The sequence below is a fragment of the Carcharhinus amblyrhynchos genome, chromosome 1 (assembly GCF_965287045.1).
Source record: "Carcharhinus amblyrhynchos chromosome 1, sCarAmb.v2.hapA, whole genome shotgun sequence".
In the NCBI taxonomy this organism is placed as follows: domain Eukaryota; kingdom Metazoa; phylum Chordata; class Chondrichthyes; order Carcharhiniformes; family Carcharhinidae; genus Carcharhinus; species Carcharhinus amblyrhynchos.
Window position 1 is genome coordinate 85291900 of NC_137324.1, and position 23730 is coordinate 85315629.

Here is a 23730-nt window from a genome sequence, read left to right on the forward strand (position 1 = left end):
GTTCATTGTATGCCATTGTTCATTTGAGTGTCAACTATAGCTCAGTTGCAATGCACTTACTTCTGGGTCGGAGTAATGGATTCAAGTCACACTTGAGAGATTTGAGCATGTAATCCAGGCTGATACTTAAGTGCAGTACAACACTATCGGAAGTGCTGTCTTTCAGATTAGAATTTAAAGCATAGCCTTGTCTACTCTCTTGAGTACATGTGCTATTTGTAGAAGAGCAAGGGGCATCTCCTCAAGGTCTCAGCCAAAATTTATTTCTCAGTCAACATCACTTAAGCAGATGATCTAGTCATTTATTACATTACCATTTGTAGAGCCTTGCTTTGTTCAATTCAGCTGCCACATTTTCTTTGAAATGTAACGCAATTGTATTTTCTTTGCTATAAAGTGCTTTGGGAGGACCTGAGATTGTTAAAGATGCTGTATGGTTGGAAGTTATGTCTTTGCTTATTTACTTTCTAGTCTTAAAAAAAAACAACCATTCACTAATACTTTTTTCTGCCACTTTGCTGATTTTGAGCCATGCAAACACTGAATCTTTACTCTCATAATTTTCAATTCTGCTAATAAATTTATTGTGACATCTTATCAAATGATTTTTGAAAGTCTGTATATTAACTGCACTGCCCCCATCAACACTCCATTATTTAATTGAAGAACACAGTCACATTAGTTGGTTAGGAATTAATGATCAAAGTGATCATTAATTTTGACCCAGGATATAATCTCCACAAGTTTGCCCACCTCTGATGTTTGGATGATAAACTTGCAGTTACTGGATGTATCCTGCTTCTCTTTTTTGATCAGAGATGTAACATTTGCAATCATTATGTCCTATGACACCACCAATTTACTGAGGATTAACATGTTGTGGCCAAAGCCTTTGCTAGTCTCCCACTTGCATCCTCAACAACCTAGAATGGATCCTATTTGGACCAAATGGCTTTTCTACCTTGAACGCCTCTGACTTATTAGGCATTGATTCCATTTGTTTTTATGCTATAGCTCCTTTATTGTGGCACTGGTTGCATTTTTTTTGTGAAGACCAGTGAAAAGTATAAATTATTTAAACCATGCCCTCTGCCTGCGCAGGATTTTCCTTTTGATCCCTAATCAGGCCCAACATTGCTTCAGCTGACCTTTTAATTTTTTGGGGGATTTGGGTATGGTTGACCAAGCCAACATTTACTGCCTATCCAGTAAATTGTCCTTTTGCCGTGATAGTGAGCTGCTATCAACTGAGTGGTTTGTGAGGCTATTTCAGAGGACAGTTAGAGTCAAGTGCTTTGTGCTGAGGTTGGAATCACGTATGGACCAGACTGGGTATAAACTAGCAGATTTCCTCCCTCAAAGAACATTAGTGAACCAAATGGGTTTTTACAATAATCTTATTAGTAATCATGAAACTAACATTTTGTTCCAGATTTATTGATTAATTGAATTTTAATTCCCACAGCTACAGCAGTAGGCTGCCCCACTTTTTCAGTTCTCGTCTGGAAACTCCATATACTGCTCAATATTGTGCTATGTTATAATCATGACATTAGCATGAACCATCTTCTTTTGGTTTGCTTTAGTCTTTATATTTTCAATCTTGAAGGGAGTTCTAGATTTGAATGCCTTTTCTTCATTCCCCTTCACATGAAAACGTTTGCTTTGTGCTTGAGCTAATTCATTTTTTGGAGGTACTTAATTGTGCATTTACTGATAAATTTGCTAATCTTCAATTCCAATCCTCCCAGGCCAGATCCCACTTGACTCTTAGAAATTAGCACTCCTTCAATTGAACATTTTCACAATTCATTATTCTGTGTTCCTTTCCATAAGTATTCTAAATCTAATGGCACTATGATTACTGTTTCCCAAATTTTGTACTACTGAAGTGTTCTCCGTTTGATAGAATTAAATTCAGCAATGCTCCGTCGCTTGTTGGACAAGCAACACGATGATCAAAAAAGGTTTTCAGGAGTATCTGACATTTCCCCCTCCACTTCTTTCTCTTTGCATTGCTTTTCTCCCTTGCTCTGTGTTAATATCCCATTATCAGTATTCTATTGTTTTTACATATTTCTGAAATTTGCTTACATGTAATTATTTTAATAAGTGATTAACTTGAAATTCAATTGTAGTCATTTTCAAAATTTCAGATGTTGCAGAATTACTGCAAAAAAAAGTTTGATTTCCATGTATTAATAGATTTGCCACAACTTCCATTTTGTTATACTTTTGGTTTATCTAAATAAATCAACAGATGTTTTTGAAGATTCCACTTTTTTTACTGTAAAATGATGTGGACTTTTTTTCAGAATGAATATGGCTGGAATTTTAACTTAATCCATAACAGAAATACTTAAGACAATTGTGGCCCTGTAACTTTTGATAAAGGAAATTAACAATTGTTCTGTTTCTGTTGCTTTATTATTTACATTTCCATATTGTTCTCAGCTGAGATTTGCAATTTAATTAATCTTTTTTGTAGCACTTTTCCTTTGGGCCAAGATCAAATTCTTTTGCGAGGTGCTCAATTAAGAAACACCCAGTGGGTTCATGGAATAGTGGTTTACACAGGACATGACACAAAACTCATGCAGGTATGTTTAAATGATATTTTGCTGTAAATATATTTCGTGAACTTCAGCTTGAATTATCATAGTTCTCTGAGAAGACGGAAAAGGAAAGGGGGTGACCAATGGATAAAGATATTTTCTTGCCCGGAATCTCGCTATACTGCAGGTATTCAACATCTGTGCCAAAAAAATTGATCTGACACCTGTTCCTACTTCTGACAGTGTCACTGTATAGTGCTCCCAAGAGAGATACAAGAATTTGGGGGAGAGGGAGGAGGTAGAAAGACTGGTCCCACTATTTTTTTTCTCTCTTTCACATGAAAAAGTATCCTGGCCGCCACTTCTCGTCCTCGCTGTCTCGACAGCAAGATTATGATTCACCTTTTACAGACTTACCATCTGCTATCATTTAATTGTGTAGTGGAGTTTGAATGTCGTTGTCATTCCAAGTTAAATCCCTTTTGTAGAATTCTTAGTTGGTAGTAATAGGTTTTATGCTTATTTTATTGCACAAATTTTATTGATGTTCCCATAGTGTATTAATGGAAGTTAAATCTATAATGACAATTGGAAATTGATTAATGACAATTGGAGGATGAAGGAAGGAATGGGGAATTGTCCAATACAATCTCATGAAACATTGCAACTGTAAAATTTGAAATGACAGGAGTTTAACAAGGTCATATTCTAGAAAATGTGTTGAAGGCTTTCCCAGCATCTGACATTTCATCCTTTTTTAATCTGATATTTCAAAAATGTGTTCAATAAATCAAACCATTTTGAATAAAAGACAGAAAATAATATAAATAAACAGGTCAGGCAGTATTTGGGGAGAGAGAAGCAACATTAATGTTTCTGGTTGAAAATCAAATCATTTGATAAGCTAGCGATTATTTTCATTTAACCATTCTACCTCATAATTGCTTTGGAAATTGACTGGTAAATTTACCCATATCTCCAGAGTATTTTGAAATTTGTGGTTACATATCAGTAGTTTAAAAAGGCAGCCCACTACCACCTCTCATGGGAAGTTATTAATGGGCATCAAATGCTAGGGATGCTTCCATCCCATGCAAGACTCAACCAAATCCTGTAAAAATGTGAATTAATTTCTGTCTGTGATTTTTTTTTTGTCTGTAAGTATGAAAATTTATGGTTGTGCTTAAACGGGACTGTCTTTCTAAAACAAAATTATATTTCTGTGAAGATCTATGATAAAACTTGATTTTTGTAATTCTGAAGATCGAAGTAAACATAGTGATGTTGCTGCTCTATTGACATGAAAAGGATATTGTTTTCAGATATTTATAATACTATGATGGTAGACAGATTATAGATTGATAACTTTCTATGTGCTACCATACTTGAGATCATAACAGTGAATAGCTAATGTTTAGCTTCTACCTTATTAATTGCAGCCAAGAAAATGAGCTTTAACCATTATTGTAGTGCACATGGAACAAAGTTGGAAGAGATTGCTACCTCTAAAATCCCTCCAAAAATGACATTTAGAATTGAGGCTTTATAACTTTGTAATATATTTAGTATTATTAGTGTTAAGCCTCCAGGTTGGAGAAGATTGAAGGAAAGATGGGAAAATTCTTTACCATAGAAGACTGTGAAGGCTGGGTCATTAGGTATGTTCAAGGCTGAGATAGACAGATTTTTAATCAGTAAAGGAATTGAGGGTTATGGGAATAAGGTGGGGAAAGTAGAATTGAGGTTCATCATTTCAGATCAGTCATGTTCTCATTAGATGGCAGAGCAGATTCAATGGGCTAAATGGCCTACTTCTGTTCCTGTGTCTTACGGTCTTATAAATGTCCAACATCATTTCTTGAAACATTTTATCCCTAAAATTTAGAATCCCTATAGTACAAAAGAAGGCCATTCAGCCCATCATGTCTGCACCATCTCTCTGAAAGAGCATGTCATAAGAACATAAGAACATAAGAAATAGGAGCAGGAGTAGGCCATCTAGCCCTTTGAGCCTGCCCCGCCATTCAATAAGATCATGGCTGATCTGTCGCTGCTCAGTTCCACTTTCCCGCTTTCTCCCCATAACCCTTAATCCCCTCTCCTATCAAAAACCCACCAACCCACGTCTTAAAAATATTTAGCGAGGCAGCCTCCACCACTTCAACGGGCAGAGAATTCCAGAGATTCACCACCCTTTGAGTGAAGAAGTTCCTCCTCAACTCCGTTCTAAACCGCCCCCCTTTTATCTTGAGGCTGTGCCCCCTAGTCCTACTGTCTTTTTTGAGCGGGAAGAGTCTCTCCACCTCTATCCTATCCATCCCATTCATCATCTTATACGTCTCAATGAGATCTCCCCTCATTCTTCTAAACTCTAACGAGTACAAGCCCAGTTTATTCAGCCTCTCCTCATAGCTCGACCCCCTCAACTCCGGTATCAGCCTAGTAAACCTCCTCTGCACTCCCTCCAAGGCCAAAATATCTTTGCGCAGGTGCGGCGTCCAAAACTGCACACAGTACTCCAGCTGCGGCCTCACCAATGCCCTATACAGCTGCAGCAAGACCTCCCTACTTTTATATTCAATCCCCCTCGCTATGAAGGCCAGCATCCCATTCGCCTTCCTGACCACCTGCAAGCTGGGTTTTTGCGACTCATGCACAAGGACCCTGAGGTCCCTCTGCACCGTCACCTGCTGCAGTTTTTCGCCCCATAAGTAATAGTCCTTCCTACCATTCTTCCTACCAAAGTGGACCACCTCACACTTGCCAACATTAAATTCCATTTGCCATTTCCTGGCCCATTCGCCCAGCCTATCTAGATCCTTCTGCAGACTCTCCACACCCTCCGCACAATTTGCCGTTCCCCCAATCTTGGTGTCATCAGCAAATTTCGACACCCTACACTCGGTTCCCTCCTCCAGATCATCTATATAAATGGTAAAAAGCTGAGGCCCCAGCACCGACCCCTGGGGCACTGCACTATTCAGGCTCTATCCCCATAACCTCACACATTTACCCCAGTAATTACCTGAACCTATAAATCATGGGAACCAAGGCACAACTTAGCATGGCCAGTCAACCTAACCTGCATGTTTTTGGACTATGGGAGGAAACTGAAGCGCCCAGAGAAAACCCATGCAGAGATGGGAGAATGTACACATCCATCTAGGTCTATGATGCTGTAAGGCAGCAGTGCTCACCACTGTGTCACCATGCAGGTTTATAGAAAGATCATATTTAAGCCAAAATTGAATGCTTTCTGGGCTACTGACATCCCATCTTTTTATTAATATGCTATTTCAATAATTTATTAGGAAATTGTTTGTGTAGTTAAGAATGTGTGCTGCAGATCGATATGTCTATTTTAGTGGTAAGAATCTACCACTTGTAAATACCATTTGCTTCGATAATTCATTACTTTTGTTGTCAGTAGAGTGATCTTCAGTAGTGTTGCCATCTAAAGGTATCTAATTCATTGAGACCATTAGATATTTAATTCACCAAAGTAATCATGTATAAAATATCACTGGGAAATAGTGATCATGATACCAGATTAAATTTGAAAGTGACATACTTCAGTCACAAACAAGAAGCTTAAATTTAAACAAAGCCAATTATGTAGGTATGAGGGGAGGAGTGGCTATGATAAATTGGGTAAATAGACTAAATGAAATGGCAGTACATCAAATGTGGGAAATGTAAAGAAACAATTCAAAGGGCAGGGTTTTACGGCCTCGCTCGACCCGACACTGCATAATCTTGCCCAAGGCCAATGGACCTTCCCAAGTGTCCACTAAGAATATATTCCATTGAAATCAAAATCTCAGCAAGAAAGACCAATCCATGGCTCACTCAGGGAGCTAGGGATAGTACTAAATGAAAAGAAGAGGCTTCCAATATTGCAAAAATCAGTAAAAATCTGAGGATTTGAAGTGTTTTAAATGCTAACCAAAAAGTTGATAAAAATGGAAAAAAATAGAATGTAGAGTAAACTAGCCAGTAATATAAAAAAATTAAGTACTGAATAAAGGAAGAGAATAGCTGAAGTAAACAGCAGGCTGTTAGAATCAGAGACAGGAGAAATTGTCATGGAGAATGAGAAAATAGCTGAGGCATTGAACAAATATTTTTGTCTGTCTTCACAGTGGAAGACATGCATTTCATTCCAGAAATAAATAGTAAACTGTTGACTAAAAAGTGGAAAATTAATATTTACAGAGAAAAAGTATTGAAATAAATATAAAGGGACTAAAATGCAACAATCCCCAGATCAGTTGGCCTACAGTTTAAGGTAGCTGCAGGGATCGTGAATTTCCTCAGTACTTTTCCAGAATTCATTTGATTTGGGAATGTTCCCATCAGATTGCAAGTTGGCAAATGATACTTTGGTCAAAAGAATAGAAAAGCTGAATACTTTTAAAAAGATGAGAAACTTTTTAAAGTGTTGACATTCAAGAAACTTAGGTGTGCCCATACAAGGAACAGAAAAAAAATAGCATACAGGTAGAACAAGGAATTTGGTCTTTATTATAAGTTGATTGGAGTTCAGGAATAAAGAAGCCTTGCTACATTTTGATGAGACCGAATCTGGAATATTGTGTGCAGTTTTGGTCTCTTCATTTAAGACAAAAATGCACTTGCATTGGAAGTGTTGAAACAGAGGTTTAATTGGTCCCTTGGATGAGAGAGTTGTCCTGTGATGAGAGACTGAGCAAATTGGGCTTGTGTTCTCTGGAGTTTAGATGAATGAAAGGGTGATCTCATTGAAATCAGCAAGATTCTGAAGGGACTTGATGGAGTAGATCCTGAGGGATTGTTTCAGCTGTTTGGGGAGTTGAAAATACAGGAGCAAAGTTTCTGTCACTTCAATTATTTCAGGTAAAATCTTGTTCCATATTTCTACCTTAGCACACCTTGACCTTTAGTTTATCACAGTCAATCCAAATGCAGAAAGTGGTAACTGAATGTCATAAAATAGCTGGGATTTAATTATGCACTTTTTTCCATTATGCTCCTGCTTTACATTATTATTCGCAGGCTGAGGAAAAATGAACAAACTGGAAACTCAACCCCAATCTGTGAAATATACACAAATTGCAGCCAAAATTGTGTCTGATTTGACAGTTTTTGTTTCTCAAGATTCTGCACAAATGTATTTGTATGCCACAAAATGCATCATGAATTAGAGTTTTAAAATGTATTTTTATAAAATTAGAATTGCTTTTTAAGACCTATCTGCAGTTTGATTGAAACAACTGAAAAGGAATGTATTACCAAGTGTTAATGCATCACCTGTCAATAATCAAATTCAAGTCTCACCCCAAGACTTGAGCTCATGGGTCAAGGCTGACCCTCCAGTGCAGCACCACTGCCGGAAGCGCTGTCTTTCGGTTCAGATTATTCGTTCATGGGATGTGAGCATTTCTGGCTGGGTTGGCATTTATTGGCTGCCCCTAGTTGCCCTTGAACTGAATGGCTTGCTAGGCCATTTCAGTGGGCATTTAGCCATCAACCACATTGCTGTGGATCCAGAGTCACGTATAGATAGACCAGGTGATGATGACAGATTTTCTTCTCAACAATGGTTTTGTGGTCATCAGTAGACTTTTTAATTCCAGATTTTTAATTCCAGATTTTCACTATCTGCCGTGGTGGGATCTGAACCCAGATCCCCAGAGCATTACCCTGATCTCTAGATTACTCGTCCACAGACAATACCACTATACCAACACCTCAAAACCATAGTCCCATTTGCTCTCAAGCAGATGTAAAAGATTCCAAGGCATTATTTTAAAGAAGAGCAAGGATGTTAGCCTTTTGTTCTGACCAAAATTTATTTCTCATCACCAGAACAAAAACAAATGATCTTGTTATTAGCAAATTACTGTTTACAGGAGTTTGCTGTGTACAAATTGGCTGCCGTTTTTCCTACTTTGCAACAGCGACTATGGTGCTGGGTTCATATCCTGGACGAGTCCTTTACAATGGGGTGACACAATGGCATAATGGTTAGCACTGCTGTCTCTCAGGACTAGGGACCTGGGTTCGATTCCCGACTTGGGTCACTATCTGTGTGGAGGTTGCACATTCTCCCTGTGTCTGCGTGGGTTTCCTCCGGGTACTCCGGTTTCCTCCCACAGTCCAAAGATGCACAGGTTAGGTGGCTTGGTCATGCTAAATTTCCCCTGAGTGACAGGGGGACTAGTTTGAGTAAATGCATGGGGCTATGGGGATAGTGCCTGGTGGGATAATGGTCGGTGTAGACTCATTCTGCACTGTAGGATTCTAAGATGCTCTATTGGCTCTTAAACACTTTGAGACATTGGTGGTTATGAAAGATGTTATAAAGATGCAAGTTTTTCTTTGAACTTTTTTCTAAATGCCTTGGAAAAAACACACAGAACTATCAACTTGTCACATTGTTGTGCACTTGTTAGTCTCTTCGATTAAAAATAAATATTCAGAAGGTTTTCAAATTATTTTATATTGTATCCAAGCGATCAGGGTAATTTTGGAGTCTCCTTTAAGACTGAACAGCACAATTAGCACCCATTCATAATGGTGATTAATTCATTCTGGCTAGCTTTGTGGTTAGTGTCTGCTTCTAGTGCATTGTTTTTTAAAGTAGCACAAAAGGTCATGGAACATAACTTGCATTTAAAATTCTTCTTGATTTTCACCAGCTCTGCAATTTTTAGGAGAATTGAATGGAATCTCCCAGTTCAACTGAGCAAACTCCAGGCCATACAATTTATTGTCAAATTTGATATCAGGGCTAGGTTATAAATTATGAAATTGATGGTAAATGGAAGCTTTTGTAACGAGATGTCAATGTACATTCTTTTTAGCTATTGCGTGAACTAATGGAGCTTTGATGTTTTTAAGTTCAGGATTACGGTGCTTATGAAACTCATGAAACAAGCAAGAAATTTATATTTATAATTTCATGTGAATTATTTTGCAGAATACAACACAGGCTCCACTAAAATTATCAAATGTGGAACGAATTACCAATGTGCAAATCCTCTTATTATTTGGTGTTCTTCTCTTCATATCTCTGGTGTGTGCCATTGGTTCAACAATATGGACTAGCAGACATGCTAAAGGAGACTGGTACCTTGATTTTAGTGGTAAGGATCTAATGAAATGTACAAAACTGGCTACTTTTGCTCTTTATAACTTCTTTGTAAGATGCATTAGCTGCTGAAAGAGGTATACTTTCACTAGCATTAACAATAATATGTTGAGTCTGTTATTTTCACACTTCTCAAAGTTAGTAATTTATTAATTGGCATAAATATGATATTGCCTTTATTGATAAATTATCTTTGTTAGATGTGGAATTTCTTGATCCAGTGTTTATTATTTTTGAAAGTGTTTCTTTAATTACATTGCAGTTGGATGAAAATCTTGTATGAATATCTTCATATACTTATATAAAGAGCATGGTGCATCTTTGCTGCAAAACCACAAGACTACGGGTGCAGTTACAATACCATTGTCATAGCATTGTAATGCTGCTTCATGATTACACCAGTGCCAAACGTGTGGTGTAATTCCGTTGTGCGGAACAGAGGTGAGGTGGCATGGTGGTTAGCACTGCTGTCTCACAGCGCCAGCCTCCCAGGTTCGATTCCCACCTTGGTTGACTGTGCAGAGCCTGCACGTTCTGCCCGTATCTGTCTGGGTTTTCTTCAGGTTTCCTCCCACAGTCCGAAAGGCATGCTGGTTAGGTACATTGGCCATGCTAAATTCTCCCTCAGTGTACCCGAACAAGCACCAGAGTGCAGCAACTAGAGGATTTTCACTGTAACCTCAGTGCAGTGTTAATATAAGCTTATTTGTGACACGAATAAACATTAAACTAGATGCTTCCTTCCATAGATGTTTCATTCCAGTGTCAAATCAGGTTCAGACTCTGGGCATGTGCTGCTTTCACACTATTTGTCCAGCATTGATATAAGGCAAAACTACTTTTCTGGACTGCAATATAAATACATTCTCAACGAAACAGCCATCTGAAGTTAAACAACATGTCATTTAAAAAAAACTGGAAGTGATTTCACTATCTAACCAAAATATTCAAATAAACAGCACAAACCAATGAAGCCTAACATTGTTGCTTGGCGAATGCTTAAAAATAGCTTACAGCTTTTTAAATCATCCCAAAATATCAATTGCTTTTTCAAATAACAGGCGTGACACAAATAAGCCAATGGTGTCAGGTTTGAAGATGTTGTTTAAAAATTAACATGAGGTACTTGTGGTCCATTTTACAATTTTATATGGGGGACCTAGTACTTGTAGTGTAAACAAAAGTAATGTCATTCAGCTTTGAGGTAAATTAATCAAGTGGAGGGGATATAAAAAGAACTGAGAATGAGGAGAAACATTGAACAAAGCAAGACTTTTTTATAGAACAATTGAATTTCATTTCATACTTGAGCACTATTCCTCATATTTTGAGGTTCTTGATTTGGCTGAGGAGAATTTTATGTTAATTTATATCTAACTGTTACTACTAAGTTGGATATTGTGTTGAAGGTATTAAATTTATACAACACACAAGCTTTATGGGAACACATTGGAGCTAGTAGCTCGGGAATCTTGCCTGTATTTTAAGCTGGAAGTAAGGAGGTCCAGGGCATTACTTTGCAGAAGAGCATGGAATTATCCCCAGTACTTTGCCCAATATTTATCCTTCGATCAATATTAGAGAAACATATAGTCTAGTCATTGCTGTTAATGGGAGCTTGCTGTGTGAAAATTGGCTGCCATCTTTCTCACGTTATAGTAGTGATTACAGTTCAAAAAGTACTTAATTAGGTGTAAACATAAGAACATAAGAAATAGGAGCAGGAGTAGGCCATCTAGCCCCTCGAGCCTGCCCCATCATTCAATAAGATAATGGCTGAGCTGTCGTGGCTCAGGTCCACATTCCCGCCCTCTCCCCATAACCCTTAATCCCCTTGCCTATCAAAAACCTATCAACCCGCGTCTTAAAAATATTGAGCGAGGCAGCCTCCACCACTTCAACGGGCAGAGAATTCCAGAGATTCACCACCCTTTGAGTGAAGAAGTTCCTCCTCAACTCTGTTCTAAACCACCCCCCCTTTATCTTGAGGCTGTGCCCCCTAGTCCTACTGTCCTTTCTGAGCGGGAAGAGTCTCTCCACCTCTATCCTATCCATCCCATTCATCATCTTATATGTCTCAATGAGATCTCCCCTCATTCTTCTAAACTCTAACAAGTACAAGCCTAGTTTATTCAGCCTCTCCTCGTAGCTCAACCCCCTCAACTCCGGTATCAGCCTAGTAAACCTCCTCTGCACTCCCTCCAAGGCCAAAATATCCTTGCGTAAGTGCGGCAACCAAAACTGCACACAGTACTCCAGCTGCAGTCTCACCAGTGCCCTGTACAGCTGCAGCAAGACCTCCCTACTTTTATATTCAATCCCCCTCGCTATGAAGGCCAGCATCCCATTCGCCTTCCTGACCACCTGCTGCACCTGCAGGCTGGGTTTTTGCGACTCATGCACAAGGACCCCAAGGTCCCTCTGCACCGTCGCCTGCTGCAGTTTTTCGCCACGTAAGTAATAGCCCTTCCTACCGTTATTCCTACCAAAGTGGACCACCTAAACTCTCTGGGACATCTTGGGGTCATTAAAGGCAATGTGTAAATACAATTCTGAGTGTCCTCCTTTTGAAAGGCATTGCTTGGCCTGTAGACCTGTGGTCCTATTTCATAGCTCTGCAAATTTCAGAAAGATATCAGTGGATGTTTTAACTTTCAATGAATATATGCATCATTACTCACATACAATTATTTTATTTTTCCTGCACAAGTTTTATTTGTGATGCTTAACTCTTCTGTTGTTAATGTTTTAAAATGCATCACCTGTATTTTTAATTGTAGCAATTATCGCATTGTCTTTGAGTTCAAACTAATTTTATTGTTACATGTTTATATGGATGAATCCCTGAATGAAAATGAGAAAAACAAAGGCCAGCAAATTCTACACCTTCTCAGCCCACTGTCAGCCTGTGCAGCAAATGTGGCAGTGTCTGTTATGCTAGAGTGAGACTGCCATCAGCACTGCCACCAATTAATGATCTAGTTGCGTGATGTCCCAGAAATAGAGAATCCTGGGTTCTATTATTGGTCTGTGTGAGTTACGTAATCTGTGAGGGCAACAACTACCTCATCACAATTTAACCAACCCTCCCTGGGCTATGGAGTTTAAAGTACAAATCTTTACACAATACCAAACTGGTGAGAAAATGACAAGAAATCTTTATCTAGTTGATACGTGTGATAGCCAGACCTATTAAAGTTAAATTTAACACATTTGCCAATCGTCTATATTTTGGACAAACAATGCACTTTTTTGTTCCCATTTGCACAATAGCCTCTTCTTTTTAAAATAAACACTTTCCGCTCAGTGTGACTCCTACCAGAATATCTAATCATTTGCATCTTTTACGCATGTGTGACTGCTAGTGTCTGATGATGGGGGGTGACAACCTCCACCTCTTTCCTCTGCAGTGTTGATCGTGATAGAATCATACAGTGTGCAGTTTTGGTCTACATATTTGAGAAAGGATGTACTTGCACAGGAGGTGGGTATGGCAGAAGTTCATTAAATTGGTCTCTGGAATCCATAGAATCTATACAGTACAGAAGGAGGCCATTAGGTTCATTGATTTTTGCACCAATTCTCTGAAATAGCATTGTGTTCAAGCACCACCCCCCCCTCCCCTGCCGCAACCCTATCCCTGTAACCCTATGCTAATCACTTAACCTCCACATCTTTGGGCATTAATCAGCAATTTAGGGAAACCATTTCCCTTCTTCAATCTTATCTATTCCCAACTCTGGAATCAACTGAGTGAATCTCCTCTGCGCTCTCTCCAGTGCCAGTATGTCTTTTCTCAAGTAAGGAGACCAAAACTGTGCACAGTACTCCAGGTGTGGCCTCATCAGCACCCTATACAGCTTTAAAGTAGTTAAATATCTGAAATTGTCTAATAAATTTATCAACATACTGGTTGATTCAGTAATATTTCCATCAAAAAGGGGGCGTATGCAGGCAACAGACACAAACAGTGTGTTAATAAAAGTTGGAGGAAAGTACCGAAAACTGGACTAGTAGGTTCGTCAGGGCAGAAGCAAAGTGGCTAATGATGGAACAATGAGAGTTGGAAGGTGGGGGGGTGGGCAGTGTTAGATGATTGTGAATCATAAGGTAGGAGGAGATCAGTAAGTCTGATTGGGATTATGATGGACATTTTGAGGTCAATTAACTCAGTTATGGTGAAATTTGGAGAGGATAGAGTTGATGTGAATAAAGGTCTTTGTGTGATACAGGCTGCAGCAGTTTAAATGACTTTAAACTGTGTGGAAGATTGAGGGGGGGAATCATTTTAACTTCAAAATTGTCAATTTGAAGGTTTAGATTGTTTTAATACCAGCTCCATTATATTTTATATTACAACAAATTTCATATAGACTTAGTCACATAGAAACTGGCTTTTATTTATGTTGATATTTGCAACTAGTGTAATACTGTATACTAATCAAAATTTTTGTGCTACTCTGTTCAAGAAACTAATTTACCATCAAATCTGCTGTGGTAATCAAATTATTCCTGGCAGTCTGCAATATATTTTGGCCATGATTTTCTTCTCCTATTTGTCACACTTCTATAAGTATTATGTTGAGAGAAACATTATAATTAATTTGTAAAATATTTAACTTATCAATTTCATCAGTCTTATGATGCAGAAACTTTCTTCAAAGAATCCTATTGACCCTGAAAATATAGATCTGCAGATTTGCAAGGCACTGGGATAAAACAGTACCACTTTTGACCAGGTTGCATGTCATGAAACATTTGTTCTATGTTTCATTTTGAAATTGTCTCTGAACTTCAGCCAGCATTAATAATTGCATTGCTTATAATTTACACCAAATGTGTACTTGAACCTTGCAATTTCCGGAAGATGTTTCAACTAATTCTAAAAAGTCGTTGCTTCAGTTTTTCTTGTTGATGCTCAACATAATGACCTGATCCTAGGAATAGATCAAAATCAATTGCAATTCCTGTTCTAAAATCTTGTTTGTAGATAGATCCTGGCCAAATCTCAACAAATCTTTGTTTTGGAGGTAGATGTTTCCTTGCATGTTTTTCTTCACGGAGTTAAAACTATTAAAAGAGAATTGCCATTCTCAAATGTTTGAACAAATGAGGCGATGGTATATCATAGTGATTCATGTATTTTTTCTTTGTTCAAAATCCTGTATTTAATTCTGATCTTAGTTGTGATGTCACAGAGAAGTAGTAAGCAGAGAATAATCGCTGCACAACGAGTGGAATCAGTTTAAAATAATTTCTCCAGCGCAGTGTTGCTTTCATAGATTATAATGGTGCATTTTCCAAGTCTGTACTTGGAGCTGGCAAAATATTTCTCTAATATTCCAATTTCAGTAGAATATTTATTGCAATTTTTGATTTGCTCTGCTTTATTTAACCCAGAGCACACTGATGTGAAGTTCATTGCAATGTCTTGTTAGGACACAACATCACAAAATACAATATGCTAAAACTATTTTAGCACTGTCAGCAAAAATGAATTGTACTTAATACTTTAAATTGGATTTTTCCCTGCCACCTTGCTTGAAATTAGACAGGCTAGGAAAATTGTGTGGACAGGTTCACTTTGTCTCCCCAGATCAACTTCAGTTTTTTCAAGTGTCAGCAAGTTGCCAAATGGCTCCCCATTCACCAGGTTCAAATAAGGCAGAATTTGATTACTACTTCCACCCCAATTATCAGTGCTCCCTGGAACCACTTGGTAAGAATTGGCAATAGATCTAGTGTAGCTGTGCTAACGGATCTGATGTGCAAAAATGAAGGAAGAGAGTAGGCAGAAACCTTCAATCTAGATTTTACACTCTTAGTTTTTGGAGGACTTAATCTCTGCCAAAACCTACAGAAGTGCAACTCCAGCTTGCATCAATGTTTTTGCCCTTTAAAGACCTTGTGCAACCTTGCTTGGTATTGTAAATACATGCATGCTGCCAATCTCCACCATTTGCTCTTTGGCCTTGGTGATCTCCTCCTTGATGTAAAGTATCTACCATGCATGGTCAGTGAATACCAACCCAGGTAAATTAGTTATGATTAGAGGGGTAGGGAAAAATCCCAACATGCTACTGCTCCATCTATTGGGAGAATCATGCCCTTCAAGTTAATATGTGTTGGGTATTACAGTTGGCCTCGGTGGAAAACTTGCCAGGCTATCTGCTCTAACCAGTGACATTTGCAGAAAGTTGCAGGTTGAGCAGTACATGTGATAAAGGCTATAGAAGCATGCATCAATTCTTTGCTCAGGTGTAAACATGGTGAGCCTATGATATTGTAATTATTGACATATTTTGATATAACTTCACAGTTTAATGAATGAAACTAAATTACAAGTAGTTTAACATTTTTACAAGAATTTATCAGTCTTCTAGGACTGCACCAACTTAGAAATATTACAGTAGCAAAGAAATGGCTTTCATGGTTCATCTTGTGTACAGTTGTCTAGAGACGTTTTACAGGCTTGTCAGCAGAGACTCTACTAATGCCGTGTCTGATCAGTGCAGCACCTTCGACAGGGTGTGTCTGGTGTCTGAACAGAGCAAGTTACAGCAAGGCTTCAAGTGAAGGTTTCTTGCTGACGTGCATACTACAAGTGAGGCAGCAAAAATTAGGAAAAATGAATTAAATTTTCGTTATTGCATGGGAAACAAAATGAAGATTGAGACATGCAGATAGAATTAAAATAGTAAGATAAAAGAGAAACTTAGATGAAATGTTAATTTTCTTAAAAAGTATTTTCAATAACATACAACATCAATTTTCTTGAGGTAACATGCCTTTACGATTGTATTGCAACATTTAAGTGTGCTTTTAGGCCCAGAGATTTTGTTCATCAATAATTATCATTTATGATGCTGTTTAAAAATGCAGTCTTAAAGCACTATTCCTACAGCTTTTAATGTGAGCCTAGTGGTTAATAACTTAAGTTTATGCCATTTATTGATTTCAGTGCCGCCTCTGTTGGTGAGGGCAACAACCCTGTGGAAGAACAACTTCTATCTCACAGTTGTTTCTAGGGGCAAGGTTTTTCTCATTTTCTGTAGCCTGTTTAACGGCAGCAGGAGGCAGCATGTTGCTCGCTGTTAGTGGAATTTAATGGCCCACTATTGTCAACAAGGTTTCCCATTGAACATCCCTCTCAGTCACTGAGGAACCCATGGTGGGGTACACCATCGGCCGGACCGTAAGATTCTGCCAGTTTGAATGGCAGCAAGATTTCAGCATAGGTTTCAACATTTAATTGCAAGTGTGCAAATGTCAGAAGTTGCCATCAGATTTGCTGAATAATAATGGCAAGCACTGTTCACCTCACCATCCAGGCTATTTGGTGTCTTCTTACTTGCGAGCAATTATATCCTTTACTGCAAATTCTGACCCCTCGCCCCATTTAAAAAAAAATCATTCATATTTAAAATCATTTTCTTTACAGGTAGTGGAGCAAGCTATTTTGGATTGAATTTCTTAACCTTCATCATCCTCTTTAATAACCTCATTCCAATCAGTCTATTAGTTACGCTTGAGGTTGTAAAGTTTATCCAAGCATTTTTCATTAACTGGGTAAGTATGAGATTTCAGTTTACAATAATATTTGCGACTGAATAAATATCCATAATGTATCAAAAACCTTGCAAGTGCATGTATTTCATACAAGTTATACTTCCTGTAAATGTCATATATGTCGGACTTTATCAGCAAGTTGGAATCTATCCATTAATTTTATTTACTTCAGCTTGAGTCCTTCAACTTCCATTGGTGGCATCATGACATTCTCTTGTTGCTCCCCTGACTGAAACTGAGCCTCTGTTGATTTTGATTGTGTTTGGACACACTGATTTTTTTTTTAAGAGACTAACTATTTATGGGTTTTTCTGCATTGCAATATTTGTGTGTTTCTTAAATTTTTATTAATTTCAAAAGCAAAATTTGACCATGAATTTAACGCTGAGAAGGGTTGAAAAATCTCTAAAGAAGGGTCTAAGTAGAACACCAAGAAAGACGTGATGGTGGTGGTAATGTAAAATGTATCAGGAGGTAATATTTCTCCACACCCACTTCTGATTTGGACTGTTCATAGTTTCCTTAGATTTGGACAGGTATTATTATTTTCTAAATCCTCCATCATCCAATTCAGAGATGCTACACAAATAATTGAAGTGCTTTGAAACATCCCTGTGACACGAATGGCACTATGTAAGTTTTTGTCCATCATCCTCCTTTGTAAAAATGTTTTGTTTTATATTCAAAATTATTGACTCCAGATAAGGATAATTTGAAGTGCAAGTGATCAGGATGTAATCAGCTGTATTACTTTTTCCTACCAGGATATGGACATGATATATGAACCAACAAATACTCCTGCCATGGCTCGAACATCCAATCTAAATGAAGAATTGGGACAGGTAACAGTTGTTCTTTACTTAAGCTATTTTGTGTACATCAGCTCTGCCTTATCCAATGCATATAGATAAAACACACTGAACTTCTTATTTATTTGCACTGATGACACCCAGCGCTACATAGCTACTACCCCTCTGGACCCCATCTGTGTTGTAGCCTATTTTGTCTAATATCTAATGGGAAGCAATTTCCTTCAATTACTTATCAGGAATATTGAAATCATAGTCTTTAGCTGGCCGCTGCCTCCCTGTATTTCCATTTCAGTGCCACCAATTCCATTCTGTTCCCCAACCACTTTCTGAGACTGAACCAGACTTTCTCAACATTGCTAACTCATTTGACCCTGAGCTGTGTGTCCAACTCTATATCATTGCCAACATAAAGATGACATAATTCCAACCTCCATAACAATGCCTAAACTTCCCTCACCCTTCCATCTTTTGTTTTATTCTTTCATGAGATGTGGATGTCGCTGGCAATGCCAGCATTTGTTGCCCACCCATAATTGTTCTTGAGCTGAGTGGCTTGCTAGGCCAATACAGAACGCGGAAAAGAGTCAACCACAGTATATTTGGAGTCAATTGTAGGCAGACCCCAGGCTAAGTATAGAAGGGCATTAGTGATCCAGATGGGTTTTTACAAAAATCTATAGTAGTTTCATGGTCACATTAATGAGATTAGTTGATGTTTCAGATTTATAATTGAACCTGTTTTCTACCAGCTGCCATGGTTGGATTTGAATCCATGTCCTTGGATCATTAGCATGGGCCTCTGCGTTAGTAGCCCTGTGACTTTTCCACTAAGTCACCATCTTCCCCGATCTACTGATTAAACAGTCATCCACACTTTGTCATCTTCAGATTCAACTATTCCAATGCTACCATGATTGAAGTCTCATTTTCCATCCTTCATGAACCTGAGCTCACCCAAAATTCTAATGTCCATACTGTAAACCCAGCTAAGTGCAACACGCCAATCATTGTTGTGCTCACTGATCTACATTCACTCTAAGTACACCAATATCTCAGTTTAAAATTCTCATCCTTGTGTTTAAAGCCCTGTATGATGTCATCCCTCCCTTCTTTAGCCCTACAACCCTTCAGGATCTTTGCAACTCTGAAACTTTGTTCCTTACACATTTCCATTTCCTCTTCATTGATGGGTGTACCTTCAGCTGCTTAGGCCCTCTGCTTTTGTATCCCCTTCCTAAATCTTTATTTCTGTCCACCACTGTCTCCTCCTTTAAGACTTCTCTTAAACTTGGTTAAAGAAAGTTTTATGGTCAGTCCACCTAACATCTTCTCTCATGGACTAATCCTGTTCTTGTCTGATTATGTGTCTCATCATGTCTCTCGACCTTTTAAGTAGCTACGTAAATGCAAGTTGTTCTTAGCTGAATTTCAGTTCTTTTTAAATATTTGTTGTAAAATAATACACGTGTGAATTGACTACTGAGGACCTGAACAATGCAGAAACAATGCAACAGTTCAGAATCCATTTTTAAAAATTATTGCGTCATAATTTCTGATCTATTGGCATTTATTCACTGGCTTAATTAAGTCTGCATTCAGTTACTAATCATTAGCTTTTACTGTATTGGCATTAAATTGCATAATTTTACTTCAATAAAATATTGAATCATATTTTAACAGGTGAAATATATATTCTCAGATAAGACTGGAACTTTAACATGTAACGTTATGGAGTTTAAGAAGTGTACTGTAGCAGGGATCGCTTATGGGTAAGTTTCTTTCTCTTTGGTAGATTTTCTAAGCAATCTACAGATATAAAATTTGAATCTCTGCTTTTACTGGAGCAGTATGTGTTTCTTTGGTACCTCAGGGTAAAGGGAAGAAAATTTCCAGAGAAAATGTATTAACTGATTAATGTGATATGAATCCTATTGAAATGATGATTTTCCTTTTTAGAAAAATGTCAAATTAACAATTCATATTTTAGCAAGCAGTAAAACTTCTTCATCCTCCTTCCCCACAACTCTCCTCCCATCCAAACCTTTGACGTTATGTTCAAAGGTACTTCTGTAATGGCAGAAATGGAGTCCTCGATAGAATATGTTACGGACAGAAGGGGGATTTGTTTAAACAGCCCTTATTTCTCATCTCACTACCCATCCCTAAACAAAAAGGTGCAATTTCTGATCTTCCCCCCTTTGAAAGTAATGATGTATTTTTTTCAACTCTTCAGCTGGTGTGATTCAATCCTCCATTGATAACCCCTCAGCAAATTCAAGATGAGGTAAAAGAAAAGGGTAGGTTTCTTTTACACACACAATGTGGGTTTCACAGCATCCACCCCTTTTTGCATTCATGCAAGAAAAGGGGAAGAAATGGGAACAGGTCAAGACCACAACAGAAATAAGAGTTATAGTTTCACGTGAGTCCAGAATCTAGAGGCAAAGTCCAATGGTATTTTCCTTCCGAGGTTAGCATGCTGACTGTTGCAGGGTGATCCATCTTTCCAAAAGTGAGGATTTTCATGTAGAGTTGAATTAGTCTTGAAGGTACAAATAAAGAAATAAAGAAAGGGCAAGGCAATTAAAAATCCAGACATGGGTTCTTTCTCTGCTACCTTCAAAGTAGTAAATAGAGATAAGTTGTTTGCCTGGAGTCTTGATTTTCTTCTAAGGTCAAACACTGACTGAAGATAAAATCCAAAAGCTGTATAAATACAGGAATTCAGACAGCTCAAGTCTCAGTCAAGTAATAGGGCAGTTTCAGGTTGAGCTATTCTGCTAATGAGGCCCCTAGTTGAAACCTTTTGTGTTTTGGAGCAGGTAACAGTGGGGCCATTTGTACCATATTCAAGATTAGGAGTTACAATCAGCTGCCTTTTGTCCATAGCTGACCAGGGCAGATATCTCACCTGCTAATCCATTGTGTTGGCCTGGCCGGAATGTTGATTCAGTGCAAGGAGTGTTACAGTCCAGCGAGTGTGAGGTTTTACCTTAGTTCACTTTCGAACTGTTCAGAAACTTCCAGAAGCCAGCATGTCAACAGCTGGAGCCATTTTATCATCTCAGCAATTGTCCATTTTGAAAAGCAGAAAAAAATGTAAAGTAGCCAGGCTGAGATTTCTTCTTGTCTGCTCCCCTGTTGGAGAAAATGAAGTGAATTGCATTTCAGTTCACTTTTTTTAATGTGGTTCTAGGGAAGGAAGAAGTAGTACAGAAGTATAGAGGCATTCTTTCATCCATGCTGGTACATCAAACACACAGATACAGAGGAAATGAGTTTCCTACTGCATTTCTTTTTCTTTAGAGTTTAAACTCTGGAGAAGACCATGCACGAGGCACTGTCTGGTCCTGGCATTTGGGAAAATTCATGTGACATGGGAGGCTTTGAAATTCATCTGCCTGGGGAAGTCTATTCTGTGCTAAAATACTGACTTTCCTTTTTTGAGAGGAGAGGGATGGCGCAAGCATTCCAACCTCCTGCTTACGTATGTTCAAAAGGGTTTGGGGATATGACAAGGTGGTTAGCATTCTGGGTGCTAGGTCAAGCTGCTACTGTCCAGCTTAGCTCATGCTTTACTTGGTTAACCGGTTGGATTTTCAATCTGTTGGTGGTGTGGGAGAACTATTGGTGAGGTTCCTGCCAGTGGTTCTCTGGGAATTTGTTCAAAATTCAGGGTTGTGAATTGGTCATTTGCCATTCTTGGGTGTGGCAGATGGGGGTTCAACTGGGGAAATGTCCTGTTTTTCCCCCCACCCCCTCCTGGCTATCCTCAGGTCACTGTCCAGCTGCTGCATTGCCCAGCTGCTGCATTGCCCTGCAGCTCACTTCTCTCTTTCTTTCCTGGAACACACTCTCTTTCCTGGAACACACTCTCTTTCTCCCTCCCTTTCCTGGAACATCTCTGCCTCTCCAGCTCTAACAACCATTTGATGGCAAGGGTAGCTATCTTGAATGCAATCATTGTTTGGTTCTGATTTTTCCATCTGTTCTGGCTAACGACTCACTCAGGTCTAACTTCTCCAGAAGTATTTTTGTGCCTCAGGAGGAACTATTACCTGCAAGTTTCTGGCTACAAGTCTCAATCCTCCCTGAGTTGGGAGGCTAACTTTTGGTTAGCCCTTCCTTTTCAAAGAACAACACAGCACGGGAAACAGGCCCTTCGGCCTAACGAGCCCACGCCGCCATTTTAACATTGAGTCCTCTCTCCACCCATGACCCTTGTCTATGCTTATGGCATTCCACATTGAGGGAAGACTAATTTAAGGACGATTTGTTACACCAATCAGCCTAACAGCACAGCTTTGGGGTGTGGGAGGAAATCGGAGCACCCGGAGAAAACCCAGGCAAGCACGGGGAGAATGCGCAAGCTCCTGCAGACACTGGCCCAAATCCATGTATCTGCACAGCAAACAGTGATAGTCACTGAGCTGTCGTGTTGCCCAGCATCTGGTCCAGTTTAAGTGTACACTAAGGTTTCCATACCTATCTTTGTAATAATTTGCCATGTCGTTCTAATGTGAGATTAAGAATTTGCTGCAATACGTGTATTTGCTTTAAAATTTGGTCCAGCCACTAATTTCCTTTTTAGCTTATTATTGATTCTTATCTCTAATCTGTTTTATACCTTAACTTGGACTCTGTTTAAATTCAAGTTGGATCAATCCCAGATGTGAGCTCCCAATCTCTGTTATGAACTGGCAGTAAGAGGAGAAATCAGGGTTGTTTAAAGAACCTAATCTCTCAATTTTGTGACAGTTATGGGGACACAAAATCCCATTTGGAAAATTCTGCCTATGGATGGAAAAAATGGACCCTATGTCACACAGCCTAACACTACATCTCATAGTACTCTCTTCTTGAAATTGGACAGGAATATAAATTTTCCTTGAAACTAGTGTGCCATTTATTATTAACACTGTAATGATTCCCACTGTGTGGCTCACACAGTTAAATCAGACACATAGCAAATCCAAGTGCATTCAGTCCATTTACAAGATATGCATTCCACTTGTAATTGCTTATGTTGTAGTACATCTCTGGCCCAGGAAATAAAAGTTCACATTGAACTAATAATGCTTTCCTCATGTTTCTGACCCAAACTAAAACATTGTGTTTTGAAAGAGATTCACCTACATATTAAATATTCAGTACTTTACGTTTAACCTATGCATATTCTTTCTATACTTGAGAGTAAATTTAGATGTAGATTATTAAATGCATTTTCATGGACTACATTGTTTTTCTCTCCTTGTACATTATGATTCCCTGTCCCCTTTCCTTTCCTATTTCCATTCTCACTCTAGTCATTTTCCCGATCATGTGGAGGTTAGATATTCTGAAGTTTGTAGGTAAGATTAGTTAGCTTTCTTTGTGTTAATATGAGTGTTAGGATATATAGTTATCACTACACAGCAATCCAATCAAAACATGTGAAAATCCTGGCTGACTTTCACCAAGTCTTTTGCACATATTATGCCAGCATCCATGAGCTGAACTGTTAAGTGAGTGAAACTATGTATATTCATTTCATGATTCATTGAATATTTATTTGACTTCCTCTCTGTGTATTTATGCCTGTTCAAATCCTATCTTGGTTGGTTTCCGTCATAGGTTTTGGCATTATGATGTTCTGTGAAGTTTCTTCCATGTCTGCCAAAAA

At 38.5% G+C, this 23730-nt stretch overlaps 1 protein-coding gene across 3 annotated transcripts in view; it reads left to right on the forward strand.

The window, feature by feature from the left end:
* atp8a1 (ATPase phospholipid transporting 8A1) overlaps window positions 1-23730 on the forward strand; it is a 362709-nt gene that overhangs the window by 116263 nt on the left and 222716 nt on the right. For all 3 annotated transcript variants that reach the window (XM_080188142.1, XM_080188135.1, XM_080188148.1), the window contains exons 10-14: window positions 2489-2600; window positions 9517-9682; window positions 17129-17256; window positions 18021-18098; window positions 19749-19837. In XM_080188142.1, coding sequence (XP_080044268.1) covers window positions 2489-2600; window positions 9517-9682; window positions 17129-17256; window positions 18021-18098; window positions 19749-19837 — 573 coding nt within the window. The remainder of the gene's footprint in view (window positions 1-2488; window positions 2601-9516; window positions 9683-17128; window positions 17257-18020; window positions 18099-19748; window positions 19838-23730) is intronic.